This window comes from Dermacentor albipictus, chromosome 9 (genome assembly GCF_038994185.2).
Source record: "Dermacentor albipictus isolate Rhodes 1998 colony chromosome 9, USDA_Dalb.pri_finalv2, whole genome shotgun sequence".
NCBI classification, from domain to species: Eukaryota; Metazoa; Arthropoda; class Arachnida; order Ixodida; family Ixodidae; genus Dermacentor; species Dermacentor albipictus.
The window spans coordinates 40891384-40913413 of NC_091829.1; the positions used below are offsets into that span (position 1 = coordinate 40891384).

General features: G+C 50.2%; 1 protein-coding gene across 1 annotated transcript in view; it reads left to right on the forward strand.

Moving 5' to 3' along the window:
* LOC139049671 (uncharacterized) overlaps positions 1-16187 on the forward strand; it is a 71722-nt gene extending 55535 nt beyond the window's left edge. Inside the window, exons 13-15 of the mRNA XM_070525361.1 lie at positions 1542-1673; positions 9443-9641; positions 16080-16187. Coding sequence (XP_070381462.1) covers positions 1542-1673; positions 9443-9641; positions 16080-16171 — 423 coding nt within the window. The 3' untranslated portion in view covers positions 16172-16187. The remainder of the gene's footprint in view (positions 1-1541; positions 1674-9442; positions 9642-16079) is intronic.
* Positions 16188-22030: the final 5843 nt, after the last annotated feature.

Below are 22030 nucleotides of genomic sequence, written 5' to 3' on the forward strand. Positions count from 1 at the left end.
TCCCCTGCTTGCCTTGATACACGTTGGAGCTTACAAGGTATCCGTTCTTGGCTTTTAGGCACCATACTTTATGCCCGAAGCGGATAAGCTTTCCCCGTATGAACTGTTTACAGCCATGACGACCGTAATGCTCAATCATACTTTCGTCATAGCTCAGGTGATGCACAGGTCAAAAGTGTTCCAGAAACCTTGCTTTCAATAGTGCCATCAATGGACGCAACTTTGTCAACTTGTCACTAAGTGATAGGCTTGCATTTCGCTCAGTGCCGGAATCTCATTATCTGTACGAAGCGATTTCTTCGCATAGCATTGTAGGCCATCGTGTTGCGCATATCCGTGCCGTTGTCCCAATAGCACTCTTTATCTGGCAAGTGGTTATAGCTGGACAAAACAAGTGCTCCAAGAAAACCCATCTTAATTCTTCTTTGGTAACCTCCGGATCAGGCATATTCAATATAACGCATACTTTCTTGTTTTTTCGACTAGCAGCTACACGACGGCTTCGTCAAAGAGAGTTCGAACAACGCAACAGGTGAAAAGTCCATGTAAGCAACAAAGTTTGGGTCGGAAAATATGCCAAGGCTCTTCTAGAGATCACCCTTCCTCCAGTTAGAAGCAGTGGATAATTTCGCAGGAATGGCCGCATCAACTACAGCAGAAAAAACGTCTGATGTTCCGTCACTTTGCCCACCGGGGTCGTTGGGGTCGGACTCGCATCCGCCAATGCGGCGTCCGTCAGAGAAAACAGTTTCAGCGCCGGCTCATAGCTGCCGCCCGCTTAGATTGTCAATGAGCCCGTCTGAGTCTTCATCGGCCGAGTCTTCATTCAAATAGGTGCTAGCCTCTGGCGGCTCGATATAAATCAGACACGTCGTCCTCCTCCTCTTCGAGTATCTTCGCTATTCCTTCCAAAATCTACCGATTCAGACAATAAAATAACAAATAACCACTGCGGGAACGTGCCCGCAGCCGTGCAAGAGGTGAGAACGCAGTTTTAAAAAAATAAAAAGTTAGCTATCCTAAAGGCCCAGCGTGACCATATGGCAACGCACAAGATAACGTACTCGTTCATGGATAAATCAAAGGTAATTCTTTCACAAATGCTCGTCGAAGGTCACATATTCAAAGAGCAATATGGGGGTAACGATATCCGAATATTATTTAACGAGTAAAAAAAAACACTTAACCCTTGGAGTGAGGCACGCGACGCTACTCGCAGAGCAACACTTATTCCCGCCTTTGCGAGGGGCTCCCACAAAATGACTGACAGCTGCTGACACTTGGTATCCACAAAGGAAACTCTAATCTGTCAATCAGCATGTCAATGGTGATTTTGATGTCGTTCTGTTAATCTTAATTATTTGAAATACACTGTGCATACTAACGTGACCATATGGTCACGCTGGTCTTTAAAGGGTTAATATTGTGCAAGAAAATATAATAAATCAATGCTGTAAGTCTAGTCTAGCAGGCGTCGAGCCACAATTCTCAGTACACTTGCTCTGCCTCAGTTGCCTTTCTCCCTCTCCACTCTCTTCCAGGCGTGCGAAAACACAAGTTTTAATTACAAAAATACCTTCGAGTACAGCGATCGTTATAACTGCGGGTACGCCTATGACATGAATCACGGATTTACGGTATCCTTCGAGACAGCGAAATCATTCATAATAAAGGTGAGCGTCCCATGCCGTATGTGCTATCGGCGATCCTACGGAATCCTCGCATTCCTACCGCGCACCGTACTGCTATTAAGAATCACAACATAGCTTCATGCAATGATAAATAATTTACCCCTTTCAAGGTTAATGAGGGTGTAAATTATTTTACAGTGTACTGTGGTAACAATATACACATACACAAAAAAGAAAAAAAAGCAGCTGACTTATGCAACTTTGAGGAATGACAGCCTATTTTCCTGAAAGGTGGGTTTTAAGTGCGTAAGCATTTGTATGCCTTACCGGTGAGGAAACCTGTCCCGTCCGTCCGTCCGTCACGTCAGACGCTCGCTTTTGAGATATGGCCCACAGCAGCGAGCGAATTGACCTTGGTGCTGCTCCAGGCTTCAAGGCGAACTAAGCGCCGAGAACGCAGCGCACACGAAGCTATCAGCACTCGGCGCACTCTGTCATCATTGCAGATAGCTTTCAAAATAGGGCCCACGCTGCAGCGCCGTACGCAGCCGACCCCGGAGCACGGTTGACCATGGTTGATAATGCTTCGCATCGAGAGAAAGCATCATCGTCGACCGCGCCTACGTACGAGGTCTAGCAAACCTCACACTATTCAATTACGTCACGAACTACAGTGCGCATGGACCAGAGCTCACCTTCCACGAAGAAGCATCATCATCCAAACGCACCACCGTACAACATGGTTGAACATTGCTACTACTCGCTTTTTGTTCGCCGTCTCATGCTGGTCTCAGTTAACACGTTAGTGTTGCAGGCGCGTTTCTCCCTTCGCGATGTCTTGGCAGTGTTTCTCGCAGTTATACCAAGCAGTGCAGCATAGAACGACAGAACAGCAGGACATTGGTAGCAATTGGTGACGCATCATTTAGATAACGCCTGCAGGAAGTTCTGCGAGTAATTTATGTTTTTTCCGAGCACTTGCATTAAGAACGTCAGTTGCACCTCAGAAACATGAAACTTCACGTTAAGGGGTTTACTATAACGTTCTCATACTGGGAGTTCAAAATTAACCTTTAGGATTTTCTTAAAATTAGGCTCTGTGAGGCACGCGAGGACCACCTGTGCAAATAAGTTATGCGGCCAGGGGGACACAAAATGATATGATAATTATCGCTGTCAGCAGCCGAATTACATAAAATTGAATAATTAACGTTTTGTTGACTGCACTAAGTGGGTATGTTTGTACTGAAATGTTAGAGGCAGTCGCGTTTCTACGCAGTCTCAGTTATAATTCTTCAAGCGTGTCTGCGCTCCGAAATATAGGACACCAAATTTTAATTTTCGTTCGCGTGGTTACGAGTGAAAGAGAGTGAGGATCGGTGCAAAGCTCCTCCCCGATGTGTCGCGGCTGTTGCGTGCGGCGTTCAGTCTGACAACACCGCGGAGGCATAGCCAAAGATGACAACTGTTCCCCTTTGCAAACTTCGCAGTGCTGCGCGCGCCGTCAACGTCTACAGACGGCTCATGCCTTCGTGCGCGCTGTGTGTTCGCCGTTCTTGCATTAAGGGGCAGACCACACGAAAGTCACTTCGCTCGCTGCAGCTGCCGCGTTGCTGACACCAGCGTTTTGACATCGAGTGTCATGTGTTCATGTTTGCTCGTGCATGCTGGCACCATACGCTTGTTCACTTCACCATTCACTTAGCAAGTGAATGTTTCCGAGCTTATATGGTCGGTAAGGCTACAATACTTCGTATAGCTGTGCACTAATTAAAAGAAAAGTTTGTGCCGCTTTCCGGCACAAATCTCAAAGCATGTGACCTTTCGACAGCCAATTAGAGAGTCAACATGGCGAACAATGGCGACCGTGCAGCGGCCATACGTGTCGAGAATAGAGCCCCTTTGTTCTATCTCAACAAAAAAGGGCGCGAAAAAGAGGTAGACGAGAAATAAACGACAAACCCCCAGTACACGCTTATTTGAAAGCGAGAAAAGATGACGGCCCGAACTGTAGCAGACGCACCGCTGTTCTCCTTTCATTTGACGCCGACGACACGTACGGTTTCACTGCACTGTGCGATAATACTCGTCCTGTACTGACTGCACTGTGATATTTTAGCTTCTGCTTTCTTTGACAAGTCCATGAATCCGGAACATTGACTAGTGAGGCGAAGCCGACTCAGGGGCGATGCGGTCGGCGTAACTCTGCGAGAATCATTCTTCTAAATTTTAAATTCTTTTCAATTTAGAAGCATTACGCGGTGATTCCATTCCACGAGACATTGACTGCTGAGCAATGCCTCGGGGAATGGAATCTTCACCCAACGCTTACGGATGTGTGGCGCTGTTTAGTGCTTTTAGATATTAACGAAAAGAATGCGACGGATGACTAGAAAATCAAAGCAACGCACAATCGTAATGAGAAAGAAAATCATCTTACTTGTATATCTAAAATTTTAGCTGAGCCACGTTGGACTCTTTTGAATCCTTGTAGTTTTTCTGACGTTAACAGAGGCATATCTGGGAACTCCTGGGAAGAGGGCTAAATATAGAGGGATTATGTCTTAGCTGATTGAATAACTATACTTACCTGGGTTTCATGTAGCCTAGCCACTCAGGCCATAAGCCCAGGTAAAATGAGACACATCAGTTCAAACAGCATATTGTGTAATCACCAAAGTATGGAGCTTCTATTTTAATACTTCAATGTGCATTTTATAACTAAAAATGACAACTCCGAAAACTTATATTCGTACTGGTTGCGGCATGGTAAGCGACATATCAGCCACACCCGTAATTACCTAACCATCTTGTGGATATCCCAGGCTTTCAGGCGGCTAAAAAAAAGAACACACAACGCGGAATACATTGCTTGATTTGCATATTGCCCGGAGTAAAATATCAGTAGTTTTCATTGACTGATTTGAATCTCCACAATCTGCACAGGGGTAATGAAGGATGGCAGTCGAGGGCACGGAATAATTTTGATCTAGGGTTCCTTAACTTTCATTGCAACCCAAAGATACACGTGAACTTTCATTGCAACCTAAAGTTACACGTACTGGAGTTTTCTTTCTTTTTTTAACCCGCCCAAGCACTCCGTAGAAACGGTTATATAACCAGCGAAGCTGAACATGCGGCCCCGGTGTTTATCACTGGGTTAATCCCGATGGTTTATTAAACGACTGCTTGGAAGCCTGCCGGCTCCTCGGTACGCAGTTGCTGAGTGCGCTCTGCTAAACGAGCCTGTTCTTGAGCCCGGGCTGCAGCATCGGCACGGGGTAGCTAGAGCTCGTTCCCGGTTCCGCTCGCGGTGTTGCTGATCGAAAGCTGCCTGCTCGTCCGGAGTACGTATGACGCGTGGCGCACCCATTCCGGAGTCGGAGGGAAACTGCTACTGAGAGGAAACGGCAAACGGCTGCAACAGAGAGTATACCGACGACACTACTAGCGCAGCCAATCACGCAGCTCTCTCCCTCTTTATTTCGCGCATCCGCATGGGGTTGCGTCGGAGGAGTTTTTGGCGCACGAGCCACAAACGGACGGACGGACGAATCGGCTAGCCATAAACAGCTTCGCTGTAAAAAAAAGAAAAAAAAATGACCATAATAGCCGAGTTTCAGCCCACGACCTTATAGAGAGCAGCAGACCATACAGCAACTGCAGCCAAGGCGGTGGATATCGCGAACTTTAAGTTGGCCCTATACATCAGTCTATATTCGGTTTAATTACGGTTTTACCAGTGCTTAGCTAAGAGGCAAGGGAGCGGTGTAGCGTACCGTGTACACATGGACATAAAAGACGGAGGGACGTCTTATGCTATGTTCACACTACGGTCGTAACGCGCGTAACAGCTCTTTCGGCGTATCGAACGTAACGGCTGTAAAAAACGTTACGGCAGTTAAGCCGGTACCTTTGTTCACATTTACTGCTGCGTAAATTACGGCTTTTACAACAGGCCAATCAAATTTGGAGCTGCAGAATCGACGTCACCAGCGGTCCAATATGGCTCCTGTCAACATGCGAGCGCTGGCCGAGATCGAAGAAATTCACGCTCAAAACAAACTTATATTCATGTATTCAAGCACACAAAGACGACGAAGGCGACGCAGAAGGGTTTGGGAGCGGCGTGTATTTCTCGACGGGGCCGTGGACGGCGATTTTCACAACCTTTTCGCCAAGCTCCGAGTTGGTGACGCTGTGATGTTTCATAACTTCATGCGCATGTCGCTCTAGCAGTTCAGCTTCCTAGAAAACCTAGTGAGACCACTCATCGAAGTTCGGAGCACGCATCTGCGGCAAGGTAAATGTACCTGGTAGCGATAGCTTCCATAGGAGCCCATACGTTCAAAACATGGCGGTCCATCGGCGGTCCATGGGGCTTAGCGCCATCTGTATGTGGTGGGAACACTTCCGGCGGAAGAAAAAATAATGTGACGCCATGTCCGTTAAAAGCAGAAGTGACGTCATTTTGTTTTCGAAGGCGCGAAATTTGTTTTGTTGTTCTTCCTTTGGAGCTATATATGCAAATGCCCTGCCATTCGACTGGATGGGCGTTTCGAGCTTTCAGCGTGGAAAGCGATGCAGGAAAAGGCCAGCCGTACGGTTGTCGAAATCGCATCCCTGCATAGAACATACTTTCTTTGGAGGCGGACGAAAGCTTTAGGTGTAGAATGCTGATCCTATTGTTGGATGCCAAGTCCATCGGCCAGCGCGGTCGCACAAAAACAACTACACAATTATCTGGCGGTCGTAACTCACTACATTTGAATGAACAGATTAAGAAGCAACGAAGCTACCCACGTCACCAAATTCAAACTTTGACAAGCAAGAGAGCACAAACTGTGTGTGTGTGTGGGGGGGGGGGGCGTATTTCAACAGGTGATACGAGTGCGCCTTTCTGCCCATTTCAAGACGTGCGTTGCATTGCGAGTGATAGTGGCGTCAACGCCCCCTGTAGCGATGGGCGCTTAAAAGAAATGCATTTATTAATAATAATAAAATTAAACTTGTATTTTCTTAACTCGTCAAGAATGTATAAAATTGTCTAGGAATTTTATTTTCGTTGAATGAATCTAACTGTGTCTCGTGTGAATTAAAAAACGCGTTTTTCTTACCAATGTTTGTTCCCTCCAAACATAGTCGCGCTTCAATCGCTGCTCCCATAACCCCCCATGCTGATGTCGGTGACAATCTGTACTGAACCGCTTTTCGCCCGAAGCTTCGCGACCTATTTGGATCGACCTTGTCTGCGGCTGTCGATTTCCTCGGCGGATAAACCAGATGAACTGAAAACAGTGTTGTCAGGCGCACTGCACAAATTTTCACGAACACAGCCAACCTGATCGTGCGCACGGAATGGCGATTCCCACGCCCGGAGCTGTCTGCAGACGGGAGGACGGAAGTGTCGTCACCGGTCGTTGAAAACCGAAAGCTTATCGGTCATTGGCTGTGTCGCAACGGTCGTAATATCACAGTCGTAAATGTTGCCTACCCTTTAACACTCTCACCCACGATTTTCGCGTGAATTGCGCACGTTGGTACCTTTACGTTCGCAGTCTGAACTAGATGCATACGCTTGTCGCGCTTCCGCTTACGGATGTTACGAAAAATCGGCGCCTTACTTACGTAGTCTGAACATGGCATTACTTTCATGCGAGCTTGCCAAAATAACGGAACTATTCCACGTTCTCCAAACTAATGCGCCTTACTTGAAACCCTTTAGTGAAGCAGGTCTGTAAACATTTATCAGTTAAAATGAATTTCTGCCAGTACTACCGCTGCTTACCAAGCCTTAAGAAAAACTACTCGGCTTGTACGCGTTGCCTATGCATAAAAGAAAAAAGAAATCGATGTCTGTGGCAGTGAATCATGATGCGACGACCAGGCGCCTTCACGACAAAGCGTAAGCCGAGGATAAGGGAGTCTAAGGACGCCAAGCCTGCGTCTGCATATCCTCAAACCAACACCATGTATCAAGCTGGCATTATTCTTCGAAAATCTGCTTTTCAGATTGAGAGCAGCGTAGCAACAAAAAAGGCGTTTTCGCTTTTTTTTTGTTTATGCGACACCCTTCGAAGCCGCGCGAAAATCCCATCGGACAAAAAAGTTGCACGCGGCATAGGATGGAGGGCGCCAGCTATCTTAAGGTTCTGGCACCCTCCTTCTCTAAGCGTAATGGAACCTCTTGCAAATTGCAGCAAAACTGCTGATTCATAGCCAACCAGCCGTCCGCTCGTCTTTTACGTGAGGCGGTTGATTATGAGATCATCATCATCAGCAGCAGCAGCAGCAGCAGCAGCCTGGCTACGCCCACTGCAGGGCAAAGGCCTCTCCCATACTTCTCCAACTACCGCGGTCATGTGCTAATTGTGGCCATGTTGTCCCTGCAAACTTCTTAATCTCATCCGCCCGCCTAAGTTTCTACCGCCCCCTGCATCGCTTCCCTCCTCTTGGAATCCAGTCCGCATCCCTAAATGATCAACCATTCCCAATGTGCGCTGGGCAGTGAAAGCTATGGGCATGGTCTTGCTTCTTTCTTTTATGCGAAGCATATTACGAGAGCTCAACCCAGCTCCTCAGGCGCGGCGGTGTCGCCATGAAATCACGTGACACCGTGACGTCACGACAGAGGAGAAGTGGCTTTGGCTCAACTCTTGCAAGACGGGCTGGGTGGGAATCGAACCAGGGTCTCCGGAGTGTGGGACGGAGACGCTATCACTGAGCCACGAGTACGATGCTTCAAAGCGGTACAAAAGCGCCTCTAGTGAATGCGGTGTTGCCTTAGAAACGAGCTGTTTCTAAGGCGTGCGTCTCTTGCTCAGGCGCACATTTCGTTGCCGCGCCGAACGCTGCTTTGCTCGACGCTCACCGCGTCCAATGCGGGGCGCGTAGTCGCTGCCCTGTAGCCCATATTCTTACACCCCTTGGCGGGTCGACGGGAACGCTGTCGCGTTCCACTCTTGAAGGCGAAGCAGTAATGCATGAGTTGTTTCTTCGTCTAGCCGAACCAAATATAGCCAAGCAACAGCAGTTCACTAGGCTAAACAGTGGTTCAACAAATAAAATAAAGGCTAGTATGCTTCGCATCCTGGGCTTAACCTTACCTAAGCCACAGCCATTTTTATGTCAATTCTGTTTTCGTTGAGGACACTGCGTGCGTCAGCAGGCGAATTCCGAAACTTTTAGACCCGCAAGCAGTGTGGTGCAAGAGCGGTGAACTAAAGGCGGTGTCCGGCATTGCTGTGGTCGCCTTTTTTATTTCCTTGCCTTCAGATGAGACAAGCGGAGCGGAAACGCAAATATCGCAGTACTGAGGGGGGGGGGGGGAGTGAATATCGCGCAGTGCGGGGAAATCAAATCGGATGTGCGCGCCTGCCAATGATACTCTTAAACAAAATTACACCGTTCGGGTCGTATGTTGCCACACAACGATAATCGTCATCTGTCTTGCCCGCATTTCCTTTCTTTAAGGCTGCGAGCCCGGTACTTCCAAGCCACGAACGGCATGTGCTTTATCAGCATGACCTAGCATTCTCGACAGGTAAGTAGCAAGCGTACCGTTTTCAAGAAAGGAAACGCAGGCAAGACAAGTGGCGATTATTGTTGTGTTACAAATAGACACCCGAAAAGGTGTACAGGTGTTTGAGGGTGTAATAATGAATGTACGTCGCACGCTGTAGCTTCGGTTATACGATGGGCCACGCGCTCCGCTGTTCGCGTTTCGTTTGACGCCGATGGTGTAACTCATGTTGCAAAGTGACGCCTATTGAGCGCAATGACTCTTTCTGTCCTTACGCGCCCACTCGCAGATCTCGTACGTTTTCGACAACACGGACCTGCAGGTCGGGGTCGCCGCCTACGACGTGAACTACGACGCCGCGCCCATGTATTGCAAGTTATTCAATAGGTCTCCCTGGTCGCGGCTGCTTATTATCGACTACAATCACAAGTTTCTCAACGTTACTCGCTCGTACGCGCCGTGGGTATTTTATACAAACCGCAGATCTGGTGCGTCCGTTGCGTGTACCATGCCCCTATGGTCATGCCTCTCTAAGCTATAGCATTGTATGCACAGGTGCCATGTTGTTTTGTTACTATGGAACAATTTATACAGTAATTGATCCTTCTATTTCATCTTGCACTGTAAGCCACTTCCCTCTGTATGTCTCATGGCACTGAGGGAAGACAAATACAGGGAATAAATATGAATTTAAGAAAGTAACGCATGGAGAACGCTACATATTGCTTGCGTGCCTCTAAGCTAATAATCTCGATGCACGGAAGTTCTGCTTACCTGTTCAACCTATACAGTACGAGATTAGGAAAATTACGCTTACAGTAAGCATAGTGGTCTGAAAGTAAGTACATAGTAAGTAGATAGAGGGTAGATAGGTTCCAAAGCAGTCGGAAAATTTTTTTACAAATGCGTTTCACTTATTTATTGAAACCAAGGTGAAGCGATATTGTCACGTGGTTAGTGACGTTAAAGAACACAGTAGCAACACCGTGAAATACAAAACTAGCTTTTATTGGGCGAACCTGTGCCCACAAAACAGGCTACACTTAAAGCGCAGCGAGAGCGGCGAACACAGTCGGCGCTCGTCGAAAATCTCAGCGGGTCAAGTGCATCGGCTTTTATAGATCAGTCGTCGAACGTTCCAGAGTAATCGCTGGGACCCACATGCCTTCCGCAAAGTTCTACGCCATTCGCGTCGCGCATGCATGCAATCACATTACACAAGGTTCGACGACAACAGATACCGGATAGAATAAATCGATAACATTCTAGAAACTTCCGATACATTTAGACACGTCCTGCGCAGAGCGATAACATTTCGTGGACGGTAAAAGCGCTCACCCGTAAAAAATAAACGAGTTCACATGTCAATTCCCCCCTCTCAAAAGGCATCGGCCCGATGCTGCGAACATAACAGGAGAGTAAAAGACAAAAGGACACTTGTTCAACAAAGTAACAACAAAGAAACGAAGTCCAAGGTGACACAGTCGAAAAAAGAAAGAATCAGAAGTTCAGCTATGCGGCGTTACGAAAGTTCATTAGCGGTGGTGAAACGGCTGAACACGCATAACATGAACTACTTCAGGTCGTGCGCGGCGCCGCTGTGAATGCGAAATGCCGTCTGGCACGACCTCATAGCCCAGATCGCCAACCCGTCGGTTGATCTTGTAGGGTCTGAAATAGCGCCACAATAGATTCTCACTGAGTACTCGTCGACGTATTGGGGTCCAAACCCAAACACGGTTGCCAGGCTGGTACTGGACGAAGCGTCGTCGGAGGTTGTAGTGTCGGCTGTCGGTAGGTATGCTGCTGGTTTTTGATACGTAGGCGGGCGAGCTGCCGAGCGTCTTCGGCGCGCTGGAGATAGATAGCGACGTCAAGATTCTCTTCGTCGGTCACGTGCGACAGCATGGCGTCGAGAGTCATCGTCGGGTTCCTGCCGTAAACAAGCTTGAACAGCGTGATCTGTGTTGCTTCTTGCACCGCCACGTTGTAAGCAAAGGTTGCGCACGGCAGGACGGCATCCCACGTCTTATGCTCGACGTCGACGTACATTGCTAGCATGTCGGCGAGGGTCTTGTTCAGGCGCTCCGTGAGACCATTCCTATGCGGGTTGTAGGCAGTTGTCTTCCGGTGGCTTGTCTGGATGTATTGCAGAATGACTTGGGTGAGCTCTGCTGTAAAAGCCGTTCCTCTGTCGGTGATGAGGGCTTCTGGAGCACCATGTCTCAGCAGGATGTTCTCAACGAAACATTTCGCCACTTCGGCTGCGCTGCCTTTCGTTAGAGCTTTAGTTTCAGCGAAGGGGGTGAGATAGTCCGTCGCCACGACGATCCACTTATTTCCGGAAGTTGATGTCGGAAACGGTCCCAGCAAGTCCATCCCGATCTGCTGAAAAGGTTGGTAAGGAGGCTCGATCGGCTGTAGTAATCCCGCTGGCCTTGTCGGTGGCGTCTTGCGTCGCTGACAGTCTCGACATGTCTTGACGTAACGGGTGACATCGGCGGTTAGGCGCGGCCAGTAATACTTTTCTTGTATCCTCTATAGCGTCCGGGAGAAACCGGGATGCCCAGCAGTAGGATCGTAATGTAGGGCGTGCAGTACTTCTGGACGCAGCGCCGACGGAACAAGAAGGTAGTTGGCGCGGACTGGTAAGGAGTTCTTCACGAGTAGGCTGTTTTGAAGCGTGAATGAAGACAATCCGCGCTTAAATGCCCTAGGGACTACGTGGGTGTGCCTTTCTAAATAATCGACGAGGCCTTTTAGCTCCGGGTCTGCTTGTTGCTGTATAGCGAAGTCTTCCGTGCTTATTATCCAAGGAAGGAGTTGTCATCCTCGTCATCTTGCGGCGGCGGGTCAATGGGGGCGCGTGATAGGCAATCGGCATCTGAGTGTTTTCGTCCGGACTTTTAGGTTACAGTGATGTCGTATTCTTGTAGTCTGTGGCTCCACCACGCCAGCCGTCCTGAAGGGTCTTTTAAGTTAGCTAGCCAACACAACGCGTGATGGTCGCTGACCACTTTGAATGGCCTCCCATATAGGTACGGGCGGAATTTTGCTGTAGCCCAAATGATGGCGAAGCATTCCTTTTCAGACGTAGAATAATTGCCTTCCGCTTTTGACAGCGGCCGGCTAGCATTAGATATCACGCGTTCAAGTCCGTCTTTCCTCTGGACTAGGACGGGACCGAGGCCTAGGCTACTGGCGTCAGTATGGATTTCTGTATCGGCATCCTCGTCGAAGTGTGCAAGTACCGTCGGCGACTGCATGCGTCGTTTGAGCACTTCCTTCTTGTCGATAGGCTGCGGGAACTTTGCGATGACAGCTGTCTTTTGCGGTTGGCTTCGGACTCCAGATTTGCTGATGACGTGGCCTAGAAACAGAAGCTCGTCGTAAGCGAAGCGGCACTTTCCGGCTTCAGAGTAAGCCCTGATGACCTGATGGCCTCTAGTACTGTTGCAAGCCGCCTAAGGTGATCGTCGAAATTTCCAGCGAAGACGACGACGTCATTCAAGTAAACGAGACAGGTCTGCCACTCCTGCTAAAACCATGTCCATCACGCGCTGTAACGTTGCAGGTGCCGAGCACAGTCCGAATGGCATAACCTTGAACTCGTAGAGGCCGTCCGGGGTGATGAAGGCGGTCTTTTCGCGATCTCTTTCGTCGACTTCTATTTGCCAATAGCCAGACTTGAGGTCCATAGACGAGAAGTATTTAGCGTTGCAGAGCCGATCCAATGTGTCGTCTATTCCTGGGAGGGGGTTTACGTCCTTCGTCGTGATCTTGTTCAGGCGACGATAATCGACGCAGAAACGAAGGGTGCCGTCCTTTTTCTGAATGATGTCGTCACGCAGCATTTCGTAGACTTGGTGCCTTATAGCCTCACGTTCTCGCGTAGAAACTCGATCAGGGCTCTGGTGGAGTGGTCGAGCACACTCTTCGGTTATTATGCGATGCTTTGCGACTGGCGTTTGTCGAATTCTTGATGACGTTGAAAAGCACTCATTGTATCGTCGAAGTAAACTTCTGAGCTGTTGTTGCTTAATCATGGGGAGCCTTGGATTTATGTCGAAGTCTGGTTCGGGAACTACGGTTGTCGGGATAGATGCGGCAGAATCCGTGAGGACAAATGCATTGCTGGTTTCCAGAACTTCCCCGATGTATGCGATTGTCGTGCCCTCGTTGATGTGCTTGAACTCCTGGCTGAAATTTGTCAGCAACACTTTCGTCTTTCCTCCGTGCACTTGAGCGATTCCTCTTGCGACGCAAATTTCGCGATCGAGCAGTAGACGTTTGTCGCCTTCGATGACGCCTTCTACGCCATCAGGTGTCTCGGTGCCGACCGAAATAACAATGCTGGAGCGCGGCGGGATGCTCACTTGATCTTGGAGCACACTCAAGGCCTGGTGACTCCGAGTACTCTCCGGTAACATCGCTTGATCTTCCGAAAGCGTTATCGATTTTGACTTCAGGTCTATGATTGCGCCGTGTTGGTTAAGGAAGTCCATGCTGAGAATGACGTCTCGTGAACACTGTTGGAGGATAACGAAGGTGGCAGGGTAAGTCCGCTCGTGAATTGTAATTCCTGCTGTGCACATTCCAGTCGGCGTTATGAAGTGTCCTCCAGTGGTCCGACTTTGAGGTCCTTCCCATGTAGTATTAACTTTCTTCAACTGGGCGGCGATGTGTCCACTCATAACGGGGTAATCAACCCTTGTTTCGATTAGGCGGTGACTGCGTGGCCGTTGAGAAGCACGTCGAGGTCGGTGGTTCTTCGTCTTGCATTACAGTTCGGTCTTGGTGTCGGATGACGGCTGCCTCGCATTGACCTGTGGCTGGTATGTGACGTCATCAGGTCGTCTTTTGTCGTCGTATTCTTTGCTTCGACACCTTATCGGTACGGCGGCGTGTCGGTATGTCGTCGAGGTAGTTTCTTGTTTCTTCGGCGTCTTCGTCGGCGGTGGAGGATCTTCATCAGTTCGATGAACCACAACCGCACCTCCATTGGTTGCTGCTTTTAGCTTTCCGGATATAGGCTCGCTGACCGGCCCCGGGCTTGGTCGTGTATGGTCGGCGTTGCGTAGACAGGTAGCGGCCTGGTGACGGCGAACGGGACGGTCGTCGAGGGCTCCACTGAGTGGCGGCGAGCTAGTTGGTGATATCGCGAGGTCATTCGCCAATCTGTGGTCGCGGCGCGTTAACTGCGAAACCTCGCAGTCCCATCTTCCAGTATGGGCATCAGCGGTACACATGGCCGGCTTCTCCGTAGCGATAGCAAAGTGGACGGTGGTCGGGGACGCGCCAAACATCAGTCTTGCTTGGAACGCCGCGTGAAATGACGGGTTGGCGTGCTGGAGGCGGGTGTGGTGGTGGACGACGGAAATGTGTCGTCACTGGGCCCCGCCGTGGGCGCGGAGGGGAAACGTGACTGTGGGCTACAGCGACGTATGTCATCGCTTTTGGCTGAGGCTGCGGCGATTCAGGGGCTACTCCGAGTTGTTGTTGGAGCTCCTCACGTACGGCGTCGGCAATCGAAGCCACTTGAGGCTGTGATGATGGGAACAGCTTCTGTAGCTCGTCCCGCACGACCACTCGGATAGTCTCGCGCAGGTCTTCGGTGGCCAGTGACTGTACTTCCGCGTAGTTTGTCGAGTTAGTGCGGCGGTTGAATTGCCGGTTCCGCATTTCCAGTGTCCGCTCGATGCTGGTGGCCTCGCAAAGAAACTCGTCGACGGTCTTCGGTGGGCTCCGTACCATTCCGGCGAAAAGTTCCTCCTTTACACCACGCATGTGTATGCGGACTTTCTTCTTCTCGGGCATTTAGGGTCGGCGTGGCGGGACAGACGGCTCATTTCCTCCGTGAAGATCGCGGTTGTCTCATTAGGTAGCCGCACCCGGGTTTCTAATAGCACTTGGAATCGTTCTCGGCGTACGACGCTTGCGAATGTCTGCAGGAAGCCGCTTCGGAACGGGTCCCAGATCGTTCAGGTGGTTTCTCGGTTCTTGAACCATGTCCTGGCAGCGTCTTCCAATGCGAAGAAGACATGTCGCAGTTTGTCGTCGCTGTTCCAGCTGTTAAATGTAGCGACTCCCTCATACGTCTCAAGCCAGCTTTCCAGGTCCTCGAACGTTGAACCGCGGAACGTCGGATGCTCCCTGGGCTGCTGCAGCACGATCAGGGACGCTGGGGCTGCCATTGGGGTGGACTTCGTGGCCATCTTCCTGGTCGTCTCAGACAAAAGTCCGTGCTCCGGGTGCAGTCCTTGCAGCCTGCGGCTAAACCGCTGGTTCTTGGCGACGTTGGTGTTGTCTTCCGCGTGCGGTCTTGGGTCACGGCTTTGTGGGGGCGTCCGGTACATGAAGGCAAAGCACCTCTACCAGATGTCACGTGGTAGCGACGTTAAAGAACACAGTAGCAATAATGTGAAAGACAAAACTAGTTTTATTGGGCGAATTTGTGCCCACAAAGGCTACACTTAAAGCACAATGAGAGTAGCGAACACAGTTGGCGATCGTTGAAAATCTGCTCAGCTGGTCAAGCGCGTCGGCTTTTATAGATCAGTCGTCCAGCGTAATCAGTCCAGAGTAATCGCCGGGACACACATGCCTTCCACAAAGTTCTATGCCATTCGCATCGCACTTGCATTCAATCAGATTACACAAGGTTCGGTGACAATAGAAAGTGGATAGAAGCATCGATAACATTCTAGAAACTTCCGATAAATTTAGACGCGTCCTGCGCTGAGGGATAACATTTCGTGGACGGTAAAAGCGCTGACCCGTAAAAGATAAACCAGTTCACGTGTCAATATTAAGAGTGGAAGGTGACTTTTTTTTTCTTACCTTAGAGGCGTACGTGTCTGCTTGTGTGGCTGCTGAGAAAAAGCAGCTACTAATCTGGGTTCTTCTGCTTTCTTTTTTTTTCGCAGCACTTGAAAACCGAAGACGACAGGAAGGTAGCTGCTCCGTGGCCGTTTGCACCCGTGCCGCGTCTCCCAGACTCCATTCAACTTACCAATAAAACAATTCCTGCCTGAGGCAATTTGAGCTGTATATGTATATATATATATATATATATATATATATATATATATATATATAATGTGCGTGTGTGTGTTGTGTGTGTGCGTGCGTGCGTGTGTCTGTGTGTGTGTGTGTGTGTGTTGTGTGGTGTGTGTTGCTTGCAGGAGTAGGAGTGTGGACAAGCGTGCAGCCTACAAACCGTAGAAATAACCCGCCGTGGTTGCTCAGTGGCTGTGGTGTGGCTGCTGAGCAAGAGGTCGCGGGATCGAATCACGGCCACGGCGGCCGCATTTCGATGGGGCAAAATGCGAAAACACCCGTGTACTTAGATTTAGGTGCACGTTAAAGAACCCCAGGTGGCCGAAATTTTCGGAGTCCTGCACTACGGCGTGCCTCATAAAGTGGTTTCGGCACGTAAAACCCGATAATTTTTAAACCGTAGAATTACACTTCAGTAAGAAATTGCCCATCGGAAGAGAACGAAGGGTTAGAGAATACGCCCCGTCTTAAATAAGCATGCTGGTGTACTAGCGGATCTGTCCTCCTGTGATATGGAAGTGACGCTACTCTTGGTTAGTAAGGCGTATGGGATGCAAACCAAAGTGTCCCAAAGTGATTTCGAATGTCGGATTTTTTAAACTTGATTACTCTTTAGGGCCTTGACTATGGTTGGAAGGTAGAGCGCCGCGTATGCAAGAACACCGGCTTTTTCGTTGACGCCAATGCGCCGATGTGGGAGGGAACCCAGTGAAACTTTACTGTGAAGCTTTTGTTGCTGCGTTCTTTCACGAGGGCTAGTGATTTGCGCGGGAACTTGATGGACGGTAAGCCATGGAAGAGGTGTTGTAACACTGCCTTCGGGTCCGTGAGCAGAGCCACATTCTGTGGAGGCAAAGTCTTCAGTTTTCGCCGAGCAGCGGCAATTTCCACGCCTCCCACAACTGTGGACAAGGCTATACAGTCCGAACGTCCAGACCAATCTCAGAGAGGAAATATAGAATGCAGCTGGACATCTGTCATCGTCTGCTTTTACAGAGCCATCTGTGTGCACTTGTAGGTGACTGGGATATGTCGTGCTCAAATGTTCCAGAACTAGTGACTTGTCTTCTGCAGATGGAATGCAGCTCTTTGACTGCAATCGTGGTGCACATAAGTTGCCTGTGATATCTTCGAAGGTCCAAGGTGAGTCTACACTTTCTCTCTGTCTCCAGCACCGCAATCCCAAGACGTGTTTAGAAGCTATACAGAGAAAGGGTCTTCGACTGTGCCTGGGATGCACTCAGTCGACATCGAACAATAAAGTGCTCTACGAGGCTGAGTCACGCCCTCTGCGACCTCTGCGACTTTAGGATTCCCAGACTCTCGTAACCCAGCTACTACGTTTGAGAGACTGTTCACCCTGCGAAGCTCTCTTAAAGAATTGGTTGTGGCTGAATGATTTCTGCATCATTGTTGCCGCTCACATGCAGGGCTTTTAATTCATACTTTCGGTTTATTTCTGCAAATCCTGACAAAAGGCGCAAAGGACAATTTCTGCAAATCCTGACAATGGTTGGGGGGTAGATGAGCGTGCAATGAACCAACAGAATGCCGCCATGCTGGTCAACAACGACCCAGCCACATGAGTGAGTGCGTGAATAAACTTTTATTTGGTCCAGCGATAAAACGCGCATAAGCATGATAAGCGCGATAAAACGCGCACTCGGCTAATCCCACGACGGGACTGACAGATCTAGCCTGTCGGCCCGATCTCGGGCGCGCTGGACGGCCAGGATTTGGTCCTCAAAGACGGGACTTCGCAGGAGCGCGTCCCACTCTTCCTTGGTGAACTTCGGGCCCAGTGACCCGCACTCCCAGAGCATATGAGGCAACGTTGCTACTTCACCACAGGCCACGCAAGAACAAGTCGGATAAATCTCGGGATATATGCTATTAAGGGACGCCGGATTTGGGTACGAGTTGATTTGCAGAAGTCTTAGTGTGACCGCCTGCGGCCTGCTTAACTTGGAGTGAGGCGGGGGGAAAACCCTTCTCTAAGTAGAAGAATTTAGTGATTTCATTTTGTGTGAGGGGAGCGTCTCTGTGTCCGGGGAGAGAGTCGCCCGATCCGAGGTGCCCATGAGGCGCAGCCTCATGGGCAGACTCGTTGAGGTTCCGAGGAACCCCCTCAATTCCCCCACCGTGTGCAGGAAACCAAAGGATCGAGTGCATGGAGGTGTTGCCATGTTTGGCGCCTTTCAGAATTTGAACTACCTGCCGGGCTACCCGGCCTTTTTGGAATGCCCTGATGGCGGCTTTCGAGTCGCTATACACCCTGTCACTCCGACCGTCTTACATGGCGAGTGCAATGGCCACTTGCTCGGCCACCTCTGGGTTCGTCGTCCGGACGGAAGCACAGTTGATAACTTTGCCCAGCGTGTCAACGACGAAAACCGCAAAAGCCTTGCAATCTCGGTATGCAGCTGCGTCCACGAAGCTTGCTGCGATTTTGTCCCTGTTTACTGGCTTTAGTATATTCAATGCTCTTGCCTTGTGACGACCTGTGCTGTGAACGGGATGAACGTTGCTGGGCAAAGGGGCGACCACGATCTTCTCCCCTATTTCTCTGGGGATTTGGGTGTCTTCAGCCAAGTTCTTGGTTGGTGCGAGTCCGATCTCCTCGAGGATACGCCTGCCAGCCGGCATGGTGGACAGCCGAGTTAGCTGGGCCCGTTTCTGAGCCTCGGCTATCTCCTCCATGGTGTTGTGTATGCCGAGCCGAAGGAGGTCCTCTGTATGCGTTCTGACGGGCAGCCCGAGGGCTCTCTTGAAGAATTTTCTAATGAGGGCATTAAGCTTTTCCCGCTTGGCTCTGAGCCAGTTGTGCATGGCCACCGTGTAGGTGAAGCGACACAGCACAAAGGCGTTGATGGGCCGAAGCAGGTTGTCCTCCTTGAGGCCACGATGCCTGTTCGTGACCCTTCGGACAAGGCGAAAAGCATTGTCGGTTTTCGCAATTATCTTGCGTAACGCAGTGCCGTTGCCACCGCGTGAGTCTATAAACATACCCAGGACTCTGATGGTGTCGACCCTGGGTATTGGGTCACCGCTCCGAGTGAACAGGTGAATGTCACTTTCCGGCACCGGTTTCCAGCCCTTTGGTCTGCGGCCTTTTTCTTTTCTATAAAGGAGAAGCTAAGATTTGGTCGGGGAGCATCTGAGTCCGGTGGGTAGCAGGTACTGCTCCGTGACGTCTACCGCCTCTTGCATGGCGCTTTCCATTTGCCCTTCGCTACCGCCGGTGCACCAGATGGTGATGTCGTCTGCGTAGATGGTGTGTTTGATACCTTCAACTTGGGCCAGATTCCTCGAGAGGCCGATCAAGCAGATGTTGAAGAGAGCAGGACAAATGACCGAGCCTTGCGGCGTGCCCCGTGAGCCCAGGAGCACCTCGTCGGAGACAAAGTCGCCGATCCGCAGCTTCGCTTTCCTCCCCGTCAGGAACGAAAGGACGTAGTTATATAGTCTGGGGCCCAGCTCGAGGTCTGCCACGGAGGCCAGAATGTATTCGTGGAGAACGTTGTCAAACGCTTTCTCGAGGTCGAGTCCGAGCAGGGCCCTGGTGTCTCTGGTACTGCCGTCGATGATTTGATGTTTGATCATCTTCATGGCGTCCTGCGACGAGAGGCCGGCACGAAAGCCAATCATGTTGTGAGTATAGATGTTGTTCTCTTCGAGATATCTGTTTAGTCTGTTGAGGACGACATGCTCCGCCATTTTCCCAACGCAGGAGGGGTGAGATCGGTCGGAGGGTGTGCACGTTCGGAGCCTTGTCGAGTTTGGGGATGAGGACGACGTTGGCGGTCTTCCATTGCTGTAGGACGCTGCCGTTATTCCACGTCTCGTTGATCTTCTCGGTGAGGTATGCGATCGAACCGTCGTCAAGGTTCCGCAGCATCTTGTTGGTGATTCTGTCGGCACCCAGCGCACACTTCCCCTTGAGCGCGAAAATGGCTTGCCTAATTTTCCCCACGGCAAAGTCTTCGTCCAATTCCGGACGGCTTGGGCCGAGGTAGTCGGGAAACCGGTCTTCCTCGTTTCCACGCTTTATGGGAAGGTATTTCTCCACGAGCCTGGCAACCAGCTCGTCCCCGGAACAGGATGTGGTAGCTTCGTGAAGGGCTCCGGCGAGCGTGTGTCTCTGACTGGATCTGGTGCTGCCCTCGTCGAGGAGATGTTTAAGTATGCCCCAGGACTTGCCGTTGTGCCTTATACTTTGAACATATGGTTAGAGTCATAATGAAGGTGCTGCGAAACTCTCGCATGTGCCTTATACTTTGAACATATGGTTAGAGTCATAATGAAGGTGCTGCGAAACTTTCGCACCAGTCCGTTTAAGCCTTTCCACGTGGTTAAGAGTTTCAAATGAATTGAGTTTCAGCACTGAGGCAGCCCTCACGCTCATCTGCTTCTATGGTTGAATCAGGCCCCCGACGAGGAGGTCGAGAATGACTTTATGCCGAACACCATGCCCATGGCCGAACACTTGCTGCATGTCGACCATGACGTCTTGGAACGGCCGAGATGCCAGGCACGCCAACATACATACACGTGTTGCAAGGGCGGATGGGCAAAGTGTCGCTTTCACGCTCCGTTCTGGCCGATGCTAAGAACGAAGGTACTCACTCCGCTGCAGCCGCCCGCCGACGATGAGGCCGAGTTGAAGCGATACCGCTTTCTCAAGAATAAACACGAAACGTTACACATGGCTTTGGGCACTACAGAGTATCGGTCGTTTGAGCTGTTCTCGAAATACCACGGGATACGTGGGTATGACGAGCACGAGGAGGTGATTCGCAGCGGATTGGCCAGGCTTATGCTGCTGCTCAAGAGGGGGTTAGACCAGACTAAGGTGAACCCGTTCAACCCCTGGATAGCTTCTGTGCTCAAATGTAACATGGATCTGCAGGTCATATTTCATGTTTACGCCTGTTCGTCATACGTCGTGCAGTACGTCAACAAGGGTAACCGCGGTGTTTACAACTTAGGCAGAGCCGTCAAGCCGTTGATCGACGAACATCCTGTGGCTAAACTGTCGTTTGAAACCGCAATGCAACAGCTCGGAGTAAAGATGCTGAACGCCATCGAAATGTCGGTGCAGGAAGCGGCTTGGTTTCTTCTTCGGTTTGACATGTGTCAAACGAGTCGTGACGTCACTTACGTAAACACTCACTTGCCGTAAGAACGCCATCGGAGCCGTAAGACGAAGGCTGACATGGAGGAAGAGAGGCTGCTACCTTCCATTTGTGACATTTGGCGCAAGAGTCCCGTCAAACGATACGAAGAACGGCCGCCTGAAATGGAGGCACTCACGCACGGCCGAATTCATGGTGGAATAGAATCCAGTGAGACTGAAGAAGCGACAGAAACCGGCGATTCTCAGATGCCGAAACTATAGCGTCGACGATCCGGTAAACTGTAAGCGCGAACACATTGTCATTTCTCTGCATGCGAGAAAAGGAAAACAACCCCAGCAATTGCGGACACCGCCCTTAGTTCAGCGCTTTTACACCACGTGGCGCACGGACCTTCAAGATTAATGACTCGCCCACAACGACGCATGCAGTGCACTGAACGAAAACAAAATTCCCATAAGGAAAGTAACATTATGCGACAGCGGGTGTCGCATAAGCAAAAACTCTTTTTTGTCACTGCAGTGCTCGCAATCTGAAAAGCAGATTTTCAAAGAATAATGCAAGCTTGCTAAATGGTGGTGGTTTCAGGATATGCAGACGCAGGCTTGCCGTCCTTAGTCTCGGATAGCCTCGGCTTACACTTTTGCGTGCAGGCGCCCTGTTGTCGCGTCATGGTTCACTGC